Below are 24,834 nucleotides of genomic sequence, written 5' to 3'. Positions count from 1 at the left end.
AGGGGGTTGGGTTGGTTTGGGGAGGACTGGAATTGGGAACCGCTAGGGCTACATCATGTGTCATTCACCGGTGAGAAAAACTTTAAAAGTGCTACAATACCAGGAAGGAAGATCGGGTTGTTGATGTTTGTCTGCCATCCTCGCTCTGTCTGCACAGCGTGCGTGAACGCGCTGATGAGTATCCGGTCTGCGTGAACCGGGTGCGCAGAGGTATGCTCACACATACGTTGACAGGCAGGTAGGAAAGCTAATTAAAACGCTCGGACCGAGCGTTTTGATTGGACGAACATTTCTTAGTCCTAAACCTTCCACAGAATATATAAACACAGATAAATACATTTAGATCACTTAACCTAATGCTTGCTATCGGGATGCGAAGAGACTTTCAACCAGCTTAACGAAAAAATGTTTCTGAAGACAATCACCTATTGCACCTTTAACTTTTGATATTGTGTGTGACAGCAGTGATAGTAATCACATTTTAGAGAAAACAAGTATAAGCCTTGGACCTCCAAATACAATAATACAAATTAATTACCTTCAGTAGGACTTAATAAACCCCGAATCCTCATAAAAATACAGATAAACTTTGTTTTTACTGAAATATAATTCTCAAACGCCGACCTTCTATGACACCTAACACACAACAGATCATAATGAGCAGTTTAATTGAAAATTAACATAGAAATTCCCTTACTTAAAGATATACACTGCTCAGAATGAAGCTAAATGTATAAGGCACGTTGTGGTTGTTAGACTTGAGTGGGAATGAATTAAGTTCATAGTTATTGTGATGAACTACACATGTGGTTACTCTGATAGGACACCTAGTGAAACGAAGGTGAACTGACTTCATTCATCCACTAAAACCCAGTTGATTAAATGTGAAAAGTGAAATTAGTTCTTAATGCTGTAGTAGCATTTTTTTGCACATGGCACTTGCTTTTATATTCCATTATCTAATATGAATGACATTCAGCATTGATCGTAGCATCCAAACACGTTTTGGGGCCACTGCAGGTTGCATGGAAACACATACTGTAAACGACTGTAAACCACTGACAGCTCACTGAAGGGGGCGTGGCGCGGGGGCCGCTCAATGGTCTCGTGCGGGATAGCGTGGCGCGCGGCGCTTGCGCTCAGCGAAGCAGCGTGTCCTGCGCGAGATTGCAGCTCTGCCAGTGCCAGCCGCTGGACGAGAGGAAAGACATGCCCCAGCATCCCGCAGACCTGCCTCTCTGGACCTAAATGCCACAAGGCAATCGGGTGCCCGAGTCATCGCGGACTAATAGATGGAGAGGGAACGGCCACGCTGTCAGGTAAACGTCTTTTCTGACATCGCTTTCACTGAGCTTCATTGTGTACACAGAGCTGTCCTGCAGGGTACAGTAACAGAGCGTTACATCTGAAGAAACCAAGTCTGCCCCATGCGGTGTGCAAATATCCTTTAAAGACTTATATACGCGCCTGATCTTTACAGTGACGCCAAATGCAACGTTTAGTGCGTCAGTGATTTACAACCCAGTGTTTTTACAGAGAAGCCACATGCGCCGTGCTGGGCTCGTTGGGAACATCACTTTAGGTGCCAATAGGCACAGGGTGGGCATATGTTGCATTGTCAGTGGTGTAAAGGGGGTCACTAAACATGTTCAGTGGCTTCAGTAAGAATACAGTCAAGTGTTTCCCAGCTGCTCTTTTATTGATAGCCATTATTGCATGAACGAATGAACATTTAATATATGAATACCAGAATTAATATAGTGCCTAGTCAGCGGCGATCTGGATAACGTGCCGTTTTGTCGCTGGAGTGAAGTAGTGGAGTATTGCAGGCGCACAGGATTCCCGGCATTGTCCAGAGCGCGATGGAATAATCAATTATGTTGCATAATCGCAGAATGCGGGATCGGGTTAAACGGGGGTCACTGCGATCCTAGAAAGATGCGAAATGCCACTTCATAACGACGATCAGCCAATCAACCAAGCGGTCCATCGCGTCGTTCGTTGATCGCCTTTGTTACGTCGACATCCGCGCAGTAGTGCGCTACGCGCGAGCGCATCGCATTATAGAAAACAGCAATTCTGTTTATCTTTACTGCACGAGAATTCGAGCACAGTACAATCGCTACGAGAATAAGCGTCGATGCTAAAGGAGCGTTCACGCGGCGCTATAGTTTCATTCTCTCTAGGCTACACATGCGCCGTTGCGTCGCGTTTTGCGCGTTTCAGACCAGGTGCAATGTGAACAATTCAGCTTTGAAAACGTCTCGAGAACCATGCGCTCTGTCTCGTTGTTTCCGAGCGCAGCGTTCTGTGTGAACGCCCCCTAAATAGTGTACGCTTCTCTGATTACAAGGGCGTTTTTGTCGCGTCGCTCGCGCTGTGGATGGGGCTTGAAGATGACGCTAGCGTAGGGCTACAGCACATATGTGATTTATGCTAATGTGGCCTAATTATAGCCCAGCTTTTTGTCATTTCCAGTAACATTCTGCCTGAATAAGCCAAAGGCACATTATTAAAAACGATAACAATATGAGCAAATAAGAGATTGTTGAAAAATGAAACCATTCGTTTAGATTTTATACCCACTGTAAAACTAGTATGACCCATCATCCAGAAACCTAGATGTCTGGGCTGTCAGGCAGAGAGCGTTTCAGGAAAACTACACCAGTGTTTCTGATATTATACTGCTTTTGACCCAGTTGTTAGCTGACATTTCCATGCTGTACAGTGTGCAAGAGTATCATAACACTGAGCTTTTGGAAATGCGATCTGGTACTACGGTTGGAATTGTTCAGTTTTTTTGTGTTTGAGAGATGTTTACATTTTCAGAGATATGCTTGTGATGTAAATCAGATGCATGTTGTGTTTTAATAAAATGTCATGTGAGTAATAACTCTGGAGCCGCAGAAAAATGATGTCATAACAGCACTGATTGGCTGATAGCACAAAAGCACAAACCCTTCACTGATCTGTGTTGTCAAAGCTCATCTGACAGGGAAATGAATGAATTTGACACTTTAAGGAGCCTTGAAAAAAGTACCACTGTACCACAGGTAAATCACCAGCACATTATACGATATTTAATTATGTTACACAGACAAATGTCTATGTAAACAATGCGATTTAAAAGTGACCAAGGCATGTAACAGGTGAAGTGTCTTAGTAATACTGTACCATGTCACAGTATCATGAATTGTTCATTTATTTTTATTGATAATCATTTATGGATCATCCAATAAATTCCAGTTATTAATCAAACGCAGTACACCAGACGGAGCCACCAGCACTGCTCTGATGGAATCAGTTCTTCTCTGCAGGGACCCCCAGAGGCACCTTTCCTCGTGTTTCTGATGGCATGCCGTCTGATTTTTCAGGTTGCTCTGCGTTGGACAGGCCATAACTTCTCAAGGAATCTCCCCAGTAGCTCTCAGGAAAGCCTGTGCCCATATGTATCTCTCACTTCTTTTTCTAAGAGCCATCCCAAGAGCGCATAAGCGCAATGTTGCTCAAGAACAACCGGGATCTTACCTCACACAGCCTACTTTCTGTCTACACCACTGGGCTGCTTCCTTTTGTGCAGTTCAAATAGACATGCAAAATGCCAGTCGAGTCATGCCAGACGTGTATAAATGACTGGTAAACTTTAAACTGCAACATTAAAGGGGTCATATGATGCTGCTAAAAAGAACATTATTTTGTGTATTTGGTGTAATGAAATGTATTTATGCGGTTTAAGGTTCAAAAAACATTATTTTCCACATACTGTACATTATTGTTTCTCCGCCTCTTTTGGAAGACCAAACAAAGTAGTTTCGCTTTCACAACGAAAAAGCGTCACACACCAGTGTGGATGGGGCTTGAGTGAGCAGAGGGGGGCGGGCTTGAGTAAGGAGCGGCCGGCGGATAAAGGAAAAATTGAAATCGCATCATATGACCCCTTTAACTTAATAGAGGACGATGTGGAAACGAAACTGGTTTCTTAATGACAGCCGTAAATTGCGTGTAGAGCGAATGGTATCTGCTTATGTAACCAAATATAAAGATACTTCTTACATCGCTCAATGGCTACCTCAAATAATCCCAAGCATTCCCATAAACTCAAACCTGATGCTTAACTGTCCTTCCCGTAACTCTCGTAACTCGGCTCTCCTCTTTGCTAAATGTGTTCTGCCAGCATAAGATTTAGCTCACAGTGCCTTTTCTCTCGGAGGTTATTTAAGACAATCCCTCTGTAATCATGCTTAAAGTCTCAGCCGTTATAGTCCAGAGGAATAAAGCCTCGATTGTGAAACTGATAGGCCCGGAGCCCAAATGGCACTCTGAAGGCGTGTCATCAGAGCCAATACGGAGTTTGATTTCTTGATACCTGATACAGGCACAGTTCAGAAGGAATTAAACCCATTCTATCCAGACAAGAGCCAAGCGAGGGCCAAATCTGCTTTAGTGCTTGAGCTGTTTGATACGTGTATGAGAGTGATGACAACATGACTCATATTTGGTGATGTGCACCATGATGAAGCGCTAGCTTTGTTATGGAATCCTGCAAAATTTTGAACTTGAGGAGATTACAGTAAATCCCAGCTGGCCAAATGTGTTGAATTTGGGGTTACCACGATACCAAAATGTCAGCAGTTAACACTGATACCAGTGAAATTTCACTATTCTCGGTACCAATTTTAATCCCAAAGGAAAACAAATACACTATTGAACACACTCCATTTTTAAAGTAAAGATGTAGTGTAAATAAATAAACAATTTAATTTTAGCCTTCAAATATTTATTGAACTATTCGGTAACACTTTACAATAAGGTTCATTAGTTAACATACTTAGTTAACATGAATTAAGCATGAACAATACTTCTACAGCATGTATTAATCTTAGCTAATGTTAATTTCAACATTTACTAATGCATTATTAAAATCAAAAGCTGTGCTTGGTAACATTAGTTAATGCACTTTTATCTCGGCAAAGGAGAAGTGCTCACTAACACAGATTTAGACAGATTTGTGAACAATATTTGAGAGAAATAGGCCTTTTGTGTACATAGAAAAAGTCTTAGATCTTTGAGTTCAGCTCATGAAAAATGGGGGCAAAAACAAAAGTGTTGCATTTATAATTTTGTTCAGTGTAATTAGGATAATCTTGTACCATACTGATATAAAAAAAACTAAGAGAAAGTAAATATATTCAATTTGTTGTAATTAACAACATGAAGTGCATTAAAATTACATTACATCAAGGTCTCCCAAATTGGGGATTGTGAAGGAACTGCAGGCAGTTCATGAATTTAATGAAAAGCTAATAATGAATTAAATCATAAAACATGTATAATGAATATTTTTAAAATAAAATGTCTTTTTTTTTTATTTGCGTGTCGGTTCAACCAATGCAACCAGTGATTTTAGCCTCAGCTTGGTACTCAAGTTCTGGCACTTTCATCCTTAGTTGCGTTGATTGCTCTGTACTGTAAAGTTCCCTTCAATTACACCTCAAATCATAGCAGTGCACATGTGTTATTTCAAGCCACTGAATTATAGAAACACTACACACTATTTTTTCAAAGGGTTTAGTGTACCCAAATTGGGGATTGTGAAGGAACTGCAGGCAGTTCATGAATTTAATGAAAAGCTAATAATGAATTAAATCATAAAACATGTATAATGAATATTTTTAAAATAAAATGTCTTTTTTTTTTATTTGCGTGTCGGTTCAACCAATGCAACCAGTGATTTTAGCCTCAGCTTGGTACTCAAGTTCTGGCACTTTCATCCTTAGTTGCGTTGATTGCTCTGTACTGTAAAGTTCCCTTCAATTACACCTCAAATCATAGCAGTGCACATGTGTTATTTCAAGCCACTGAATTATAGAAACACTACAGGATGTCTATTTTTTCAAAGGGTTTAGTGTACAGCCAACAGCAAATCCCAGTGAAGTCTATATTGATATTCATGTCTCATTCACATGTAGGCACTTTCAGTAGCTGTCAGTCAGGTGACTCCTCTGGAGAACTGGGACTTGGACTGGAGTCCAACCCCTTATCAATGCACCACACAAGAAAAAATAGCCAACTGCCCTGTCAAGCTTTAACTCCTCAAATGGAATCAAAGATTTGAGAGTTTGGTCACCAGTAGTCCTGTATGGTCAGCTGTCAAGAAACCGAAACAAAGGAAACTGTAGTTCTGATAGGTAACTGAAAGAGTAATCAAGGTCATCATTCTTAAAACATTGTACCCTGCAATTAAAGCCCTTACATTTGACAGACATGTTTAAAAAACTAAAAAAATGTAAATTTTTAATAATTTGAAAGCTGTTTTATTCAAAATAAGACAGTCGCCCCTCATAGTAGCCACCACAGTTTCTCGTGTCTTGCAATTTGACGTTTGCAAGTTAATAAACACATTTGATATTCATGCTTGGCAGAATGACCAAAAAAATCTGTATCACTGTATTTTTTAAGATTCTTGTGGTTCCACAGTATATCACAGTATATTTTTTTCTTCGCATGCCTGAACCTTTAGATAGGTTTACTGTGGCTTATTTTACTGTCAGGAGAACATAGAATATAAAACTATTGTAATGTCCAATACAATTTTACTATTAATAATCAAATCAATTAATTTAAATTGACAATTCAGTTGATATTTTTTTATGTAACAGAAATTATTTTGAAGAATTTACTTTACTTTGAGACATACATTATATTGCGTGATAGCAAAATATTTCTGTTATATTCTGTTTTAATATATTTATAATTAAATATATTAAAATATATAGTCTGAACTGGCAGGTTGTAGAAAAGTCCTTTTATGTTTCTGTGTTTAAATGTTATTATTATTATTATTAGAAGAAGTACAGTTAAGTACATTCTACTGTACAATAGTAATGTATTTCTGTTATAATTTCTTCAAGTTAAACTGAACTTTTATTTTGACAAGTTTTCTGGAACCTTGAGTCTCCTTTCGGTTTCTGTGTGTATATGATATAAGGATAATTTTAATCAGTAGAACTAATTTTTTATGAGTTTTTATCAAATTAATTGGTGAATATTGTTTGCACATGACGTCATTGCTGTGGCGCGAAATGCAGCTGGAGGGCAGGAAGTGATTTTTCTATATAGGAATCGCTAGCAGAAACTCAAAATGCCTTTGTTTTGCATTGTTTATGGATGCTCAAATCTATCAAACCGAGAAACCACAAGGAGCTTTTATCGTGTACGAAAATTTGTTGTTCATAAGGGGGGAAGAGGCAAGAAATTGACAGAAAAACGCAGGAAAAAGTGTCTTGTAAACCTGCGTCTGAGGTCGGGAGGAGCGAATCGGATAATGCTCATGGTTTGCAAATGGTTAATATAAGATATAATAATATATTAAGATATTAATAAAGAAATATATAAATAGGTACAGGGCTGCCAACTCTCACGCATTCAGCATGAGACAGTCAGAATTCACTCAATGCTAAACTCCACACATAGACACGTTGTAAATAAGATATTATATGTGCAGTTTAGAGAGCTTCATTGAAATCTTTTGTGCTTGTACATTTGGTGTGAAATTTGCGCTCATGATTTGGTGGGAGTGCTAAGGATTTTGTTTTATATTGTCTACTTTATTATTAGTTTTTAACTTTTTATGGTCCTTAAATTATTTATTTATTGTTTATTTTTGATATTTTTTTGTGAGGTATTTAATTTTTGGATCTTGGGTTTCATTTGTGTTATGGTAATGGAGGTCTTTTATTTTGATGTTCACTCGCTTGAGCTATCAAACCGAGAATCCACAAGGAGCTTTTATCGTGTACGAAAATTTGTTGTTCATAAGGGGGGAAGAGGCAAGAAATTGACAGAAAAACGCAGGAAAAAGTGTCTTGTAAACCTGCGTCTGAGGTCGGGAGGAGCGAATCGGATAATGCTCATGGTTTGCAAATGGTTAATATAAGATATAATAATATATTAAGATATTAATAAAGAAATATATAAATAGGTACAGGGCTGCCAACTCTCACGCATTCAGCATGAGACAGTCAGAATTCACTCAATGCTAAACTCCACACATAGACACGTTGTAAATAAGATATTATATGTGCAGTTTAGAGAGCTTCATTGAAATCTTTTGTGCTTGTACATTTGGTGTGAAATTTGCGCTCATGATTTGGTGGGAGTGCTAAGGATTTTGTTTTATATTGTCTACTTTATTATTAGTTTTTAACTTTTTATGGTCCTTAAATTATTTATTTATTGTTTATTTTTGATATTTTTTTGTGAGGTATTTAATTTTTGGATCTTGGGTTTCATTTGTGTTATGGTAATGGAGGTCTTTTATTTTGATGTTCACTCGCTTGAGCGGATATATTGCGAGTGTGCTCCAAACATTTCAGTACGGAATGAGACACAGACGCACATGGCCGTGGCATCAAAGATTCACAGACAGATCACGTCTCTGTTGATATGGTACGTAAACACTTAGTAATATATTTTTGAATGTCACCCTGGTCCGGGTCAGTATTTATTTAGATTACTTTCGTGTGACTGATCAAGTTATTATATGTAGCTAGTATGAGTAACAAAATGTGTTCCCTGTGTTCACATTTGACCGCAATAATAATGCAAAAAATGACACTTCAAATCAACCTTTAAATGTCAACTTTTACAAAAAGTAGTCTTTAATAGTCTAAATACTGTATATATCCAAATACATAATCTAATACAAGTAAGTAATTATGTGTAAAAACAATGTTCCCAGCAACTAGGGAATATACAGCCCTGTTTATTTATTTAAATATCGGGCTATACAGCCATGTAGTGGTTACACCATGGGGCATCATTTAGAGTAAATATTTAGTAAACATTTAGTACCGAAAAATCCCTTTAAAATACAAAATGTCAAAGACAAAAATGTGACCCTGGACCACAAAACCAGTCATAAGTGTCAATTTTTCAAAATTGAGATTTGTATATCTTATAGTATTTGTAATAAATAAGCTTTCCATTGATGTATGGTTTGTTAGGATAGGACAATATTTGGCCGAGATACAACTATTTGAAAATCTGGAATCTGAGGGTGCTAAAAAATCTAAATATTGAGAAAATCGCCTTTAAAATTGTCCAAATGAAGTTCTTAGAAATGCATATTACTAATCAAAAATTAAGTTTTTGATTTGGTGGGAGTGCTAAGGATTTTGTTTTATATTGTCTACTTTATTATTAGTTTTTAACTTTTTATGGTCCTTAAATTATTTATTTATTGTTTATTTTTGATATTTTTTTGTGAGGTATTTAATTTTTGGATCTTGGGTTTCATTTGTGTTATGGTAATGGAGGTCTTTTATTTTGATGTTCACTCGCTTGAGCGGATATATTGCGAGTGTGCTCCAAACATTTCAGTACGGAATGAGACACAGACGCACATGGCCGTGGCATCAAAGATTCACAGACAGATCACGTCTCTGTTGATATGGTACGTAAACACTTAGTAATATATTTTTGAATGTCACCCTGGTCCGGGTCAATATTTATTCTGATTACTTTCGTGTGACTGATCAAGTTATTATATGTAGCTAGTATGAGTAACAAAATGTGTTCCCTGTGTTCACATTTGACCGCAATAATAATGCAAAAAATGACACTTCAAATCAACCTTTAAATGTCAACTTTTACAAAAAGTAGTCTTTAATAGTCTAAATACTGTATATATCCAAATACATAATCTAATACAAGTAAGTAATTATGTGTAAAAACAATGTTCCCAGCAACTAGGGAATATACAGCCCTGTTTATTTATTTTAATATCGGGCTATACAGCCATGTAGTGGTTACACCATGGGGCATCATTTAGAGTAAATATTTAGTAAACATTTAGTACCGAAAAATCCCTTTAAAATACAAAATGTCAAAGACAAAAATGTGACCCTGGACCACAAAACCAGTCATAAGTGTCAATTTTTCAAAATTGAGATTTGTATATCTTATAGTATTTGTAATAAATAAGCTTTCCATTGATGTATGGTTTGTTAGGATAGGACAATATTTGGCCGAGATACAACTATTTGAAAATCTATATACATATATATGGCTGAGCAATAACTGCCCCACCACCAGTGATTTCGGCCACTGCCCCTCAGAATGACGTCCACGGCCCTGCCAATCAACCTGTGGTACCATCACATGGGTACTCCAGAAGTGGTGGGGGCGGCAGAGAGGCGAATCCTGGAGCCGCTCTTTGGAGCCCTTGATGCGATATTTGTTGAGCCAACATTGAAACTGGTTTCACATCGGGCTTCTGCTACACTCTATGTGGCATTACGTCACCAAAATATGAACTCTGAGGAGGACCACAAGCATAGATCACAGTTTGGGACAAGATGGTAGTGCACTTTTCAAGTTTTACAGGTTAACAATATTCTGTTCTATTATACCTCAAGAAGAAATGTATCTGCTAGACTAGATTAGAAGTTTATCTACAAAGTGTTTAATTTCTATATCTCACTGTTGGCTTATCAGGGTATCTCTTCACCTTCCTGCCTTTGCCTTAACATGCATTTAATGCAGAATATTAGTCCAGACCACTTTGAGGACTAGCTACTGCTGCTGGATTAGTTCTTTCATCTGTCTTATTTTTGCATTGTTGTGGTAGGAGAAGTTTGTCTAAGAGTAAAGAAAGATGAATCAAGAGGATCTGAGGTCCTCATTCAAAATGTCCTCGTCTTTATCCAGACTGAAGTGGGATGTCTGGTGCTCCTTGTCTTGTTGTTGTGATCAGGGATGAGTGGTTTAATGTGCATGTTGTGTCCTTGGCCCGCCTGCTTTGCCCCTGTCCACGGTGCTGAAGCACATCCTGTTTGGAACCCGGAGCAACGCTGACAAGTGTACAGGGGGCTTGACCTGGCAATATGTAATCGTCAAGCTTTCACAGTATATTTATCTTCCCTTTTCCTCTGACTTTCTCTCTGCTGTGGACAGGACAGCCAGTTAGGCAGAAGGAAATGCAAAGAATGCGCACTCCCACTTTTCCTATTGTGTTATTTTATTAACAGAAATCATCTTCTTCATTGACTTATGGTTGCTTAAATACTTAAAAATAAGTAAATGATAATCATATTGGTCATGCCTGTTGGATTAACATTAGTGTGCTATTTCTAAAACAAAAAGGTTCAAACAATAATAGTATTCATGACTGTACTTATCTGCACATATCAAAGCCCCATCACCCACCCTAATCTATCTATCTCTCATACTATGAATGCTATAGATTTCAGGGCAGCAGGGATTTGGAAGTGTGCCATAGCCTGTCTCTTGATTCAGTGTGGGTGAAATGAGAGAACATATGTCCGGTCCCTTTCCGCATGACATCACCTTGCTATCAGAACTGATCTGTTTGCCTGGGCTGCTCTCATGGGGCGAACCGTAGTCCCTTTCATAATAAAACCCTCTACTCCCTCACTATTTTCTTTGCTCTCAAAAAAAGCAGGATAGTCAACATTGAACATGTTTTTTTTTTTTTTCAGAGAATAGATTCCTAGATGCTTTGTTTCAATTAAAATTGTTGGACACTAGTTGCATAGGCTCATTGTAAAAACATTCCTTTACCTTCATTTTTGGAAAACTCCAAAAACGTACCTATGCTTACAATTCACTGCAGTTTCTGGCTAAATAAACACTAGTGGCAGTAAAACACCAACAACTTTTCATGCAAATTATGATTATGGGCAGATTCTTGATTACTAAAGACTTATTCTCATGTTCTATTACATTTTAACATTTGCATCACATAACCAGCTCTGTGTGTATGGCTTTTCTGGTGCGGTAAACTTGCTCGTTAGCGCACCTGGTACAGCATTGCACTTGCAATAGAAGAAGTCAAAGACTTCTGGAATCAAGCTAAAATGTCATGGTTGCTTCGGCAAATGCATTTTTATTTCATGTTTGCTTTTGTTAACGTTGTTGGTTAGATTTATGTTTCAGTGTAGGTGGTGCAATAGAGCATTAACCTTTTAGCACCACTCACCAGACATTTCATTTCCGGACAACAGCCAACGTAATGAAACGTTGGCAGATTCACATTGATGTGTTTTGGATAAAACTGAACATGCTTTTTCACTTTGAATGTGTTGCAAAAGATTGAAGAAGCAATTTGTACGTATTCAAGGGAGCCTGGTTTGTGCATCAAGCAGCTTCAGTGACTGTAGTGTCAAATTTCAGGTTGAGCCTGTAGAGCACGTTCAGACAATTTCTAACGACTACCGTGTGGTGGTTAACTAGTGCATTAACAGCTGCCTATAGACCCCAATGTTATCTTACTTTTATGTTTTTATGAAATGCATCACATAAATTGCTTTCATCTCACTTCAAGCGGTTATGCAACAGTTGCTTTAAAGACAACACTTGTAGATGATCCGCACATGTCCATGATGTCTATATTTGTGTACTAGAAGATACAGCTAGATTAGGAAAGTTTGGTGAATAGAGCTGCACTTTGTTTTGGAAATTGTACTCTATAGTATGAAACAGTTATTGTATTGTATTGTATTGTATGATTGATGTATGCTTGTATGTATGCTGTGGGTGGAGGATGGATTTTCTTTAGATTTTTGTCAAAATGTGTAAATATTTTCTTTTTGTCTTTAAAATCAATTATAAAACATCACCCACTCATTTTGAATGGAATAAGTGACTGCCCTTTTTCCTCTTCTGTATTTTTTTCCCTTATTCTCTGTTTCAAAACCTCTCAGTCTCCTCAGTGAACTACCATTTATAAGTGTTTTATTACTTTTTCAAAAACATTTTAGTGATTTCCATCCTACATGTCAGCTTTGGTGCTATAACTTAATACACTATAAAGATGCTGAGCATCTTTTGGTAAAATAATCAGGGCTTTTCCAGTAAGCAACACAAGAAACAGTAATATGGAGTGGCAAGTTAGGAATGAGACTGTTAGGGTGCTCAGTGAGACTCTTTACTGGAAGTAAGGTGACTCATATGTGATGAGTTTTCTTCAGCCCTCTCTAGCTGGATGCAGATGGTTTGATCCATCTTGGTTTAATCTGCCATGTTCCAAACGTGTGATCCTGTGCTGTCACAGCATTTTAACAGCAGTGACAATAATATGCTGAGCCCACCTTTTCCGAGACAGACTTTATTACTATTTGACAAATATTGGCAGTGTTAGATACTGTGTAAACAGTGTTGTTTTTACAGTTAATAACACATCTTCCAGAAAAGCCTCACCACAAGGTACGTTGTGGCTACAGATATGTGTTTGAAGTGAAGGGTTCCCTGCGTGTGCTTCTGTACTTGACTTTTTTTCGGAGCGCAGTTTTATTTGAAGTAGTGGTCCAGACTATGGTTTTCTTGTTACATGCTGGGAAGTCCATCATAGCCTCAGGTTTAAGGCTGTTTGTGTGTGCATGTGTACATATTTCCATGTTTTAGTGTATGTCTGTGGGTTTATGGACAAGGAGTGTGACTGGCCCCCACCCCAGACGTGGTAGTTTTTTTAACCCCTCTCAGGTGCCCCTCTGGATGCTCATAGGGAAATGAAAGACCCTCATTTATTGTGAATACATGGCACACACGTACCCTCTCACACTCTTAAACAAACACACATATGCTTTAAAATCCTACACTGCTGTGACATACATTACCAGTAAAAAAGTCTGACACATTTTCCTGAATTTGTGTTCTTCATTGTCTTGGACAAGAGAATGATGCTAATTTTCAACTGTCAAGCATACATGATAATTTAACACTCAGAAAAAAAATAGGTTCGGAAGCTGTCACTGGGGCAGTACCTTTTGAAAAGGTATACCTTTGTACCTTATTTACCCATAAAGGGTGCGTATTAGTATTTTAAAGGTGCATATTAGTCTCTCAGTGTACATATTAGTACCTAATGGTACATATTAGTATGTTTTGAAAAGGTACTGCGCCCCAGTGATAGTTTTTGTACCGTTTTTTTTTCTAAAAGTAAAAGAATTGCAAACAACACAACAAATACAATATAAGAAAGATTCAAATTAAGTAAACAGTGCTTTAGGTTTTTCAGTAAGTAGTTCTATTTTACAGTAGCATTCAAGTAAGAAACTGAATAATAAAATGTAAACGTAAAACACTGTATAGTCTCCATTGTATGAATGAAATAAACACAGTTTTTATTAAAGCTACAAATGTTATTCAGTCGAGCAGTGAGTGATTTTCATTCTTTTTTATTAAGATTAATGGCATAGATAGTAGGGCTGAAATTATTAGTCGACACTATCAACAACGTCCACAATAAAAAAAAAAAAAGTCAAATGTTTGTTGTCAAATAGTAGTTTGATCTCATATGACCTAATGTAAGGGCCTGCGATAATGATTTTTGACCAGTGTGGCGCTGTAGCACAAGACTGTAATTCAGCTCTCCCGGCTGCAGTCCAATAAAAGAAGACACACTTACGAGAAGTGCAAACCAAACCGTACCAGTACAGTGATTTATAAAACTACAAACAAAAAAAATGCTCTGCAATCTGCACTCCAGTAACGGCGTGTCATGTTTATTTACACGTTATGCAATAAACTGCTTTAAAGCAAGCAGCTTTACAGTATTAAACATAAAAATAACAGTGTCAATATCGCTTTCAGTTAGAATTAATTCAATTCCATTTTTTTATACTATAAAGCAGCTTTATATGTATATGAAAATGTACTGTATAGAATATGTATAACTCAGTATTTTAACAAATTGCATGAATAACTGATCAAGGCCAACTGATTGATCAGTTAAATAATAGACAATTATTTAATTAATCAGTCTACTAATCGTTAGATTAATCAATTATCAAAATAATTGTTTGTTGCAGCCCTAATATAGCAGCAGGTGTATTAGGCTACTGTCACTTTAAGACTTAATGCACTGATCCAATATATTGTTACACACTTCTTAAGTTAACTTAAGTCATTACCAACTGTGTTTACATGAGTACTCAGTAAGACAGGTATTTTGACAATTTTATGTGTGTCTGACTGTTCTGCCACATAAATCTGTGAAAGACAACTGAATTTGGGATTGTGGAAGCATGTCCTGCACTTCATTTTCTCTTTCATGCATGTTTCTTTATAATTCATGCAGTCCTGTGCTGCACAGATGTCTTTGTGTTAATTCATAGTTTTGACTTTACTATTCTACATGGTAGATGAAAATGTTAGTAATTAAGAATGAGCAGGTGTGTCCAAACGTTTGCCTTTTTTTTGGTGGTTTATAAAAAGGCAGTTCAGTATGTTAATAGCAGATTTATTATGTTAAGGTGTATATTTAGCCTCTGGTTTAGACTGTGTGACTGACTGTCTCTCGCTGTTTTGCAGGTGACATTGAACCCATAGTTTTCTCATTTGGCGCAGAGACCCTGCCTTATTATGTAAAGAGACTGTAGTCCAGCATCTTGCATTTTTAAAGGTAAAAAATGTGTTATGTGTGAACGGCTCTATCACTTGTAAGTCATAAAAACGTTCTCACATCACAGTGTTTACTGGTATTTTGTTACTGATGTGTGAATAGTATTTCAAAGCCTGTGTGAACAGCGCATATGGTGTATTTACCAGAATCCAACATTTTACAGTAATTTACAGAGTTTAATCTGTGAAAGCAAGTATTGTTGCTGTAATCTAACGTGTAAAAACAAAAGGGCCCTGGACAGATCCCTGAGGTACCCCATGTCCCCTTTCCACTGACAGTGTGCTGCTGCTGGTATGGTTGGCCCAAATGACAAACAAAACTGGAGCTGTCTAAACTGGAAATGCCTGATGTAGTGATGCAACATATGTCCAGTTGACAGACATCCTATTCTTGTGTTTGGTGTGTTACACGGTGGCTCTAGCTGAGTTACGAAAAGCAGCTTTGTGATGGCATGGACACACTAAAAAGTTTAAATATGGAGTAAATTAAGACCATGCTATGTGTGTATGCTATGCGCTATGTTTGTTTATGAACAGGTTGTGTAGTAACATCATCATTCAGAGAGGTTTGTAGTTCCCCTACTTTAGTTTCAGCTCAAGCAAAAGAACCAGCACCATGTCATTGAAAAAGGTAAGTGTTTCTCAGGACAGTTACATAGAACCATGTCTTTACTAAATACTTACTGCCAATATTGTTGTCTATGGTCCAGGAGACTGCCAGGTGTCCACCTGCATCACCCTGAATATTTTCCAAAGCTTGTACCCTAAACAGCAGTGTTAAAAATAATCACCATAATTCACACACTCAGGCAGTTCTACATCATAGAATCATGTGATGTGGATGTTTTATACTTTCCAACAGTTTGATACTTTGGCTTTAAAATCTCTAGATTTGCTTGTCCACATAGAAGATTATAGTTGTTAGAAGGCCATCCCTTGTCATAGTTGTACCACACCAATTTTAGTCATCATTTACTGACTGATTCTTTGTTCCTGTTCTGTATGTCTTAGATTTCAGCAAAGTAAATACCCAGACAGTTTTGTCCGCTCTGGCCCTGGCTGCAGGAGACAGATACTGTCGGTTTTATCACTGCCTCAGAGGCAGAAGGGCTCATTTGCTGCCTCTGTTTTATATAAGTATTGTTGTGACAGCCCTAACTGACCCAGGGTCATTTCCTGTACAATTTATGTACTGTAATGTAACTCGCTGCTTAACTACCATAACATAATTGGAGAAACTAACCAACTAGTCATGACTGTTTCCCAAAACCATAGTAACATAGTGGCACCTCCATAGTTTGAACCACATTGGTTCAACAATATAGGAATGACGTTACACAATTTATGACATCACACGCAAGTGGTGAAATCGTAACTAATGCTAATTAACTGATTCTAGATGTCTGAGATACTGCTATAACGAACTCTGCACCTGATGACTAGCTTCAATATTTTTTTTTGTTTTGCATTATTTTATGATTGATTCATTGTGGATTCTCTTTTACATCATACTTCAGGTTCCCTTATGCATTTATGCACATGCACACTCTTTAAAAACACTGCTGATTGTTGACACACTAAAATATATAGATTGAAACACATTCAAATAGAATGAAAGAAATGTAATGTAATGCATGTTTGCTTGCTTATTGTTCCCAAGAGCACAATCTATTTAAATCCAAAAGTCTTACTAACAAGAAACTATGTTTCCAACCACAGGTCGAGAGCTGTAGTTCCTACCATGTAAGTTTGCGATGCTGTGAACGTTCATTTGAACTATGGTTTCGGGAAACACAGAATCATTGAACTATGTTGGTAACAACTGAACTTGCGACCATAGTTGGCTAACAATGCTTTTGGCAAATGTACCCCAGCCAGGTTGGAAGGAAGGAATACAAAAAAGAGTAAAAGTTAAATAGGAGAAGACCTTAAACTATTGTTTTCTGCTTTTCCTGATATTATTAGGGGGCATTTTTACCTTCATGTGGTCATTGATTTTCCTAACCATATTAAAACAGGAAAGTGTTGTCCATTTACATAATTTAATTTCTCACTTCCTTTTCCCATTCATTGAAACAAATTCCCAGTATGAAAAATTGTAGCTGTTACCTTGACTCAAACCTGTCAATTCAAATCAACATCAAATTGGGCATTCCAAGACATAAAAACAGCTAGACAAGTACGAAAGCACCCTAAACCACCTTTGAAACTCATTGTGGTCTAAACTGGTCTTCTCAGCAGGAATGTGTTTCAAGTTTGCTTTCTCACCGACCAGCCGATTTCCTTCAGTATTGCACACTGGGCTTCAGCTTCATTCAAACTGTATGAATGGAAATAAGTAGAAAACGGTGGTGATGTCAGAATTCCTGGTCTTATTTCAGCTGGAGCGGAGGCGTTTCAGCAAGTTTGGGCAGTAACATGTGGACGTTCTCCAGAGCCACTCTCTAACTGGATCCCCTTTTTTCCACGGCCTGATTCTTTCCATCTTGTGCAGATTCAGGACTGATGGGCACAGCAGAAAGCTGAATGGGAAAGTCTGCTTGAAGTCTTTTAAAGCGTCATTTAAAAAATTACTTCAAAGGTTTTTGACCCACTTCAGTAGGACTTAAGTACAGCTTCATATGCAATTTCGTAATTAATTCTCTTGTCTTTGACATATGGTTGAAGTGTACAACCGAATGTACTGACATTTATAGTAAACTAAAATATCCTGTAATGTCATTTCTATTGAAACTTACACATTTGTAATGATGAAGCTGCAATTCACTGCCTTTCAAATATATTAACTTTAAATGTAATACTGAATAACACACCAGAGTTTATAATCAAGTACATGTGCTTTAGTATGCTCAAAATAAGTGTAGTTTGAAGCACTACAAAACATTATTAAATAGGTACTTGAAAGTTAAACTGAAACTGACAGTATTACGAAGTGTACTTTTTCTAAGTTTAAAAAAGAGTCATGAAAAACTCTTTAAGTACACTTAAGTGGCAGTTTTTAAAAAAAATATGCTCTTAAGTTGAAGTACATTACAAGTGCACATTCATTTGCATCCTACAATTAAAAATACATCAATACAATTAAGCACACATTTTGTGTAAATTATCACACAGCATTGTTCATGCAGTATTAACATGATCAACGATGATCTAAATGAATGAGGTATTGTTTCTTATATAGAACATTTAGATATTTTACTAAACAATATAAACATATGATAAAGAAATTACTTTTTGATGTTCGCTGGACAAACACATCATTGGATGTCATGCTTCACTGGCAGTCTGTGAGAACATTGAACAAATATCTGATTGTTCATTGGAAAGACTTTTCTTTTAATCATTGTATTTTTGTATACCGACATTTAACAACCCAACTGTTAAGTCAGAGGGTGCAGTTAGTTGAACTCTTTTTCCGTTTCAGCTCTTTTTTTTTTTCATTCCATTTTATACGCGTATTCAGCAGACCCGATCTTTTTCTGGCAAGGATGCTTTCATTGCATTACAGCTCATTACACTGAATTGCCGTCCTTTTTACTCATGTGATGCAATGTATTTCCGAGCAACGCAAAATATTCAATAAGAAAATAAGGTAGAAGAGACTTAATTTTGTCCATGTTCCGCTGGGAATTGACTGGATGGGCATTACTAGAATAAAACCTTATTGCAAGTGTGCTAAAAAAAAACAAAAAACCTAATAGCCTGCACAGTCTATGTGATGTCAAAGGAAGTTGGTGATTTAAGAGGCAATAATCATTTTTAAAAATAACATGTATCAATGCACCAATGAATAGTTCTCAATAAGAGCATACAGGCGATGTGTTCGTAAAGTAAATACGGTCAGTTTTGATTTCCCCCTCCTACCTGAAAATAAATGACACATTTTGGCATTGATAAGTGGCATCTGTGCCTCCCACTCTTTGAAAATCTCTGCTCCGTCCGCCGTACACGAAGCATTATCTCACCTCCCCTTCGCCTCACGGTTAGCACGCTAGACTACGGCAGCTCATTCATACATTCAGCCTCTCTCTCGCTCACCGTCTCTCTTGCTATGACTCACACGCTCTCAGCCTTCACTCAAAGCCTGACTGCTCTCACACATTAGCAGGGCTGAAGAGGAGACCTGCAGCTACCAGGTAAAAGACATTGATGATTACCAGTCTAATCTGCTTGATTACCAGATTTCACACACTTCCACTTCCGCAGGGCTCACATTTACGGGATCATGATGCTGCTTGTCTTAAAGGGTGCTCAGCTGTCTGTATGGTTTAAGTTACGTGTTATGTTGAACTGTGAGAGTTATATATGTCTGGTTGTACAGTGTACCGGCTGACGTTGAGTCTGTGAGGCTGTGTGCTGCCCGTAGTGTACTGTGTGTGTGTGTGTTGCGAATGGCTGCCAGTACAGAAGGCAAACAAAAAGAGGATGAATGGACTGACTGTACTGCGTATGTGTCCTCCTCTACGCTGCTGCCGTATGAATGAGACTCGGGTCGGATGGATGCCGGGGGTGGCCTAGGGCTCTTTCACTGGAGGGAGGGGAAGTTTAAATCCTGGGAGATGGACAAGAACAGTGTAGATGAAAGTCACTGGAATTTGGTTGATGGCTTGCTAATATGTACGTTAGAGACTGAAAATAACAGATGTATAGAAAAGGCAAAAGACTGATTTTCTGGAATGCCTGACACAGGGTTTTAGTGAATCAACAGAGGCAGAAAGACTGCAGAGCTGAGATGCGTTGTGTTGTTTATCTCTTGTCTGCATGAGTAATGTTTATGTAATGTGAAGTTATACGAGAGATTTCGTTATGGCCATGCAGTAACTGCAGACAGAGCATTTGTTGCTTTGAAATCTCAGAAATTTCCAAAATGGTTAAAATGTGCTCTTAAGTCTCTGAGTAGCATCTGTGTGTGCATTTCATTCAATGGTTTATTTATCATGAGCTTTGCTAATTGTGGTCTGCTAATTTGGATTTAATAATAATAAAAAAATATATATTGCATTCATCTTTGCAAATTCAATCTTGCATTGAATTTAAAAATATCTGACTTTACCGTAAGATTTTGCTTGATGTTATTTTTAAACAAAACAATGAAAAGAAATACTAGATTCTGAAATTGTTTTTCCTCGTCCATCAGCTCCTGACTGGAGAGATGAGGGTTTTTGGAAAGAAAGGGGGGCACCTTGGTAACCGCCCCCTAAAGCAAAGCGTGGGTGCCAATACCAGCTGGTCAGTGAGTGGGATGCCTAATTCCTTATTGTGTTCTAGTGAAAGCAGTGTCAGAATTTATTTTCACAAGCATCAATGCTGTCTTAAATTGTGTTTTTGTTAAGAATACCAAAAAGCCCATAGTCTTCACTGTTTGTTTCAATACATTCTACTTAGACCTCTTTTTCTCTCTTTTTATTTGCACATACACAGATATTTATAGAAGCCCTAATGCCTTGTTATGTTCTTTTTAGTCCAGTTAGACAGTTTGTTTTAACCAGTTTTCTTTTAACAGTCAAAGTGAACAACTGTTACAACTGAACAGGAAGAAGGTTAGCTACAGTTGTATTAGATGTAGTTCATTTAGTGATTCAATGATGTCAAAAGTGTTGGTGCTTTAGTACCAAGCAAACTGTAACAATACCCGTCTTTCTGCATTGTTGGAAATACCAAGTACAAACTCATGCCGATAACTGCTATCTGTTGTTATAACTGACAGGTGACATCTTTCTAATGTTCACATATGTATCTGTGTGAGTGCTTTGTGTGGCCTGAAGGTTTTGAGCATTGCTACACACACGAATATAAAGTGTGTTGTGTAATGTATTTTATAAGTTTTAGTTGTAATATAGAATTGACAGTGACTAATTTTGTTGTCTTCTGATATTTCCCAGAATTCAAATCTCTGAAGTGGATCATCATAAAGCACCTGCAGAATACTGGGACTTGAGAGCATTCGTGGAAAAAACATAGTTGCCATGGATTTTCAAGGACAAGAATGAACAAGAAACAGAAGAGGCAGAATTTCCTGTAACTGAAAAACTGAAAAAAAGAAAAAGAATTGTAGTTGTATTTCATATAATTCCTTTTGAAGACGTTCTTCTCACATTAAGCAATAATGTATTCAGAATGCTCCAGTTGGGACAGATATGTACAATCCATGCATATGTTATGTGGAACAAAGTATTATGCGATGCTCTGAATGGTCATAAATTAATAGGTCATTCATACAGTGTGGAATAAACAGTACCTCAAGCTTTCATCCCATTTTATGGAGGCCTTGCATAGCCAGTTGACCACAGGGGAGCAATCTGGAGGTTTAGAAAAGCAGAATGAGACTTCAGTGGACAGCCCCCAGCCACATTCAGTCCCGCAGTATCATGAACAGAACAAGGTTGTCAAGCAGCAGCAACATGCACAACAGCAAAAACATCTTAATATTGAGAGAAAGCGTCTCAGATTACAGAGGAAAACTGCTCAGGAGACAGACACTGTTGAAGAGGAAATGTCTCCGAGGGCATCTGGAAGTTCTGGATGTCTTGTTTCTAACATGAGGGAGCCTAGTGAAATGCCATCTGGAGGTTCATCCTCAGAAGTATCAGCTATACCATCCTGTTCCACGGATGCGACCCTGGAAGGTACACCTAGACAAAAACGTGAGCGTAAACCTCAAAAGCCCGGAAAATATGTGTGCTCATACTGTGGACGTGCTTGTGCTAAGCCCAGCGTGCTTCAGAAACATATTCGATCCCACACTGGAGAGAGACCTTACCCCTGTGCACCATGTGGGTTCTCCTTCAAGACTAAAAGTAATCTTTACAAACACAGAAAGTCCCACACTCATAGGGTGAAAGCTGGTCTGACTGCAGAAACGGAGGGACCAGGTATAAGTTGTTCAGAGGAGCCACTTACAGAATCAGATGAAGAAAGCCAACCATCTTCCTTTTTAGAAGAACAAAGAATGTCCACTCAAAAGTCAGATGTCTTAGAAAAGTGTTCTGAGGGACAGTTACAAGGTATAGAAGACTCCCATGCAGTTAAAAAGAGACTTGCAATGAGACTTAGCAGAGGAAGACGAACACCTATAGGATCATCTGATGAAGCATCCTCGTCGTTTGGTCTAAATAGCAAAGGTAGCACAGAGTCTGGCTATTTCTCTCGATCTGAGAGCACGGAAGTCTCTCAAGATAGTCCACCAAACACAAGTGCCAAAAGCTATGCAGAGGTCATCCTTGGAAAGTTTGGTCGCCTTGGTCATTTACAAAGGACTGCTCGTGAACAGTATGACAATCCTGCTGGGCAAGAAGGGAAAAGAATTCCATTCACTGTGCCTAAAAAGCAAGTTATTGACCACATAACTAAACTCATCACCATTAATGAGGCTGTGGTAGACACCAGTAAGATTGACAGTGTCAAACCCAGAAGGTTCTCACTTTCTAGGAAAAGCAGCACAGAAGTGAAGCCAACCTCTTCTAAAGAGTCCTTTCTTCACAGTCCAAAAGAATTAGATTTGAGTGCAAAGAGCAGTGGTTCTATTACTCTTGGTGTACCTTGTGAGAAATTTCAGCACCATTCTCTTAGTATCCAGCAAGCTGACCCAACCACCACTGCTCCTCTTCTAAGAAGTCACTCTATGCCCTCAGATGCAGGTGTTAGTGATGTGTCTGAAACTTCTCGTAGCCTTCGCCTTAGCCAATCCTTTGATGACCAGCAGACAGTTCAGAATCGGCGTCACGGTATGCTAAGACGGCAGCCTGCCATTGAATTGCCCATAGGTGCTGAAATGACCATGGGGGAACAATCCTATTCCAGCTCACCATTCCATCCCTCAGTTTCTACAGTGCCTAATCCCAGCCTGAAACAAGAGCCATTTGAGTGTGATGCATGTGGTATAGTTTTTACTGACTGGGAGAGGTATCAAACACACAAACAGCACTGCTGCACGCTTCACATTTCTCAACAAACTGAAAGTCAAGTCTATCAAGTGGAAGAACCCACAAGAACACACACAACTCGTCCTGGTGCTTTTGCATTTAGAAAAAGAAGGAAAGAAGAGAGTATTGAACTTGAAGATCCTTCTTTACCCTCTGTTTCTTATATACCACTGAAAGGTTATAAACCACCTTGTGAACAGCCTATTAAAGGGTCCACTCAAGAACATGGTACAGAAGGTGCTTTGCAAGGAATATCTGTCATACAGCATACTAGTTCATTTGAGAAACATGATAGTGCTTTAAAAACCCCTGGACCAGATGAGGTCTCTCACTCTCATGATGTCTCTCACTGTTCTCCTGCCTCACAATCAAAGCAGCAGGCAAGTAAACCATCCTTCCGTAAACTTGTACGTCAACACAATGTCCAAGTGCCAGAAATCCTGGTCACTGAAGATTCAAACACCAACACCATGGCAGCATTACCCCCTCCAACTGTCCCCAAAATAAAGGACGTTGAGAAAGTCAGCGAGTTCCAATGGCCCCAAAGAAGTCCAACTTTAGCCCAACTTCCAATTGAGAAGTTACCACCTAAAAAGAAACGTTTTCGTCTCGCAGAAGCTGCCCAGTCATCAGGGGACTCAAGCTTTGAATCAATGTCCCTGCCTCACAGTCCAAGTCAGGACAGTTGTGTGTCTCATACCTCCAGTCGATCAACTTCATTTGAAGAGGCTTGCAAAGGTGATGCAGACACGACGCCAACTAGGAGATCAAGAGCCACTCATACTTTGACAATTCCCACAAATTCTCACCGAGAAATGAGGCGCTCTGCATCTGAGCAGGCGCCCCATGTTCCTCAACATGCTAACCTTATTACGGAAACTCGCAGTAAGTCATTTGACTACAGTAGTTTGTCTCCAGATCGAACCCCTGCAGGATGGAGAGCAAGGCGGAAATGCCTTCTAATGAGGCATAGTGCAGTGAGGGAACCTGAGGAGGAAGACCAATCTTCTAAAGCCATCAACACCAGTTCTCCCACTCGAAGGACTAACACATCGCCTAGCTATAGCCCAGGCATCTCCTACAGTCCAACCACCACCCATCTTGTGACTTTAAGCAATACTGAACACTCATTTGGTGAGAAGCAGGTCATGCAATCACAGCATGTTTTATCAGAGAATACCCAGCAGAATGCATTGCAGTTGACCCCAATGATTCACAATGATCAGCCCACAACAGTGGGAAGTCTTCTTTGTCCATCAGGTGCTGCCAGAGCTCATTATTCTTCAATGTCGACAGGACTTAAGCTTGAAATTCCAGTGGAGAATGAACTGGTGAATTCTGATACAAGGCTCAACCAACCATACCTCACTCATTATCCCCATCAGAATCTTGGTTTAAATCTCTGAAGTGGATCATCATAAAGCATCTGCAGAATAAGGCAACTTGAGAGCATTCATGGAAAAGCATAATTGCCATGGATTTCCAAGGA

The 24,834-nt window shown here is 38.5% G+C and overlaps 1 protein-coding gene across 1 annotated transcript; it reads left to right on the top strand.

Annotated features, from left to right (window-relative positions):
- Positions 1 to 1,209: 1,209 nt before the first annotated feature.
- LOC107732908 (transcription factor HIVEP3-like) lies at positions 1,210 to 24,751 on the top strand. Its single transcript, XM_016544350.1, has 2 exons — positions 1,210 to 1,319; positions 21,306 to 24,751. Exon 2 carries the CDS (start codon positions 21,683 to 21,685, stop codon positions 24,749 to 24,751), a length of 3,069 nt encoding a protein of 1,022 aa, XP_016399836.1. The 5' UTR covers positions 1,210 to 1,319; positions 21,306 to 21,682.
- Positions 24,752 to 24,834: the final 83 nt, after the last annotated feature.

This window comes from Sinocyclocheilus rhinocerous, unplaced genomic scaffold (genome assembly GCF_001515625.1).
Source record: "Sinocyclocheilus rhinocerous isolate Xijiao unplaced genomic scaffold, SAMN03320098_v1.1 scaffold1300, whole genome shotgun sequence".
Lineage (NCBI taxonomy): Eukaryota > Metazoa > Chordata > Actinopteri > Cypriniformes > Cyprinidae > Sinocyclocheilus > Sinocyclocheilus rhinocerous.
This window is presented reverse-complemented; position numbering and strand designations above follow the sequence as displayed.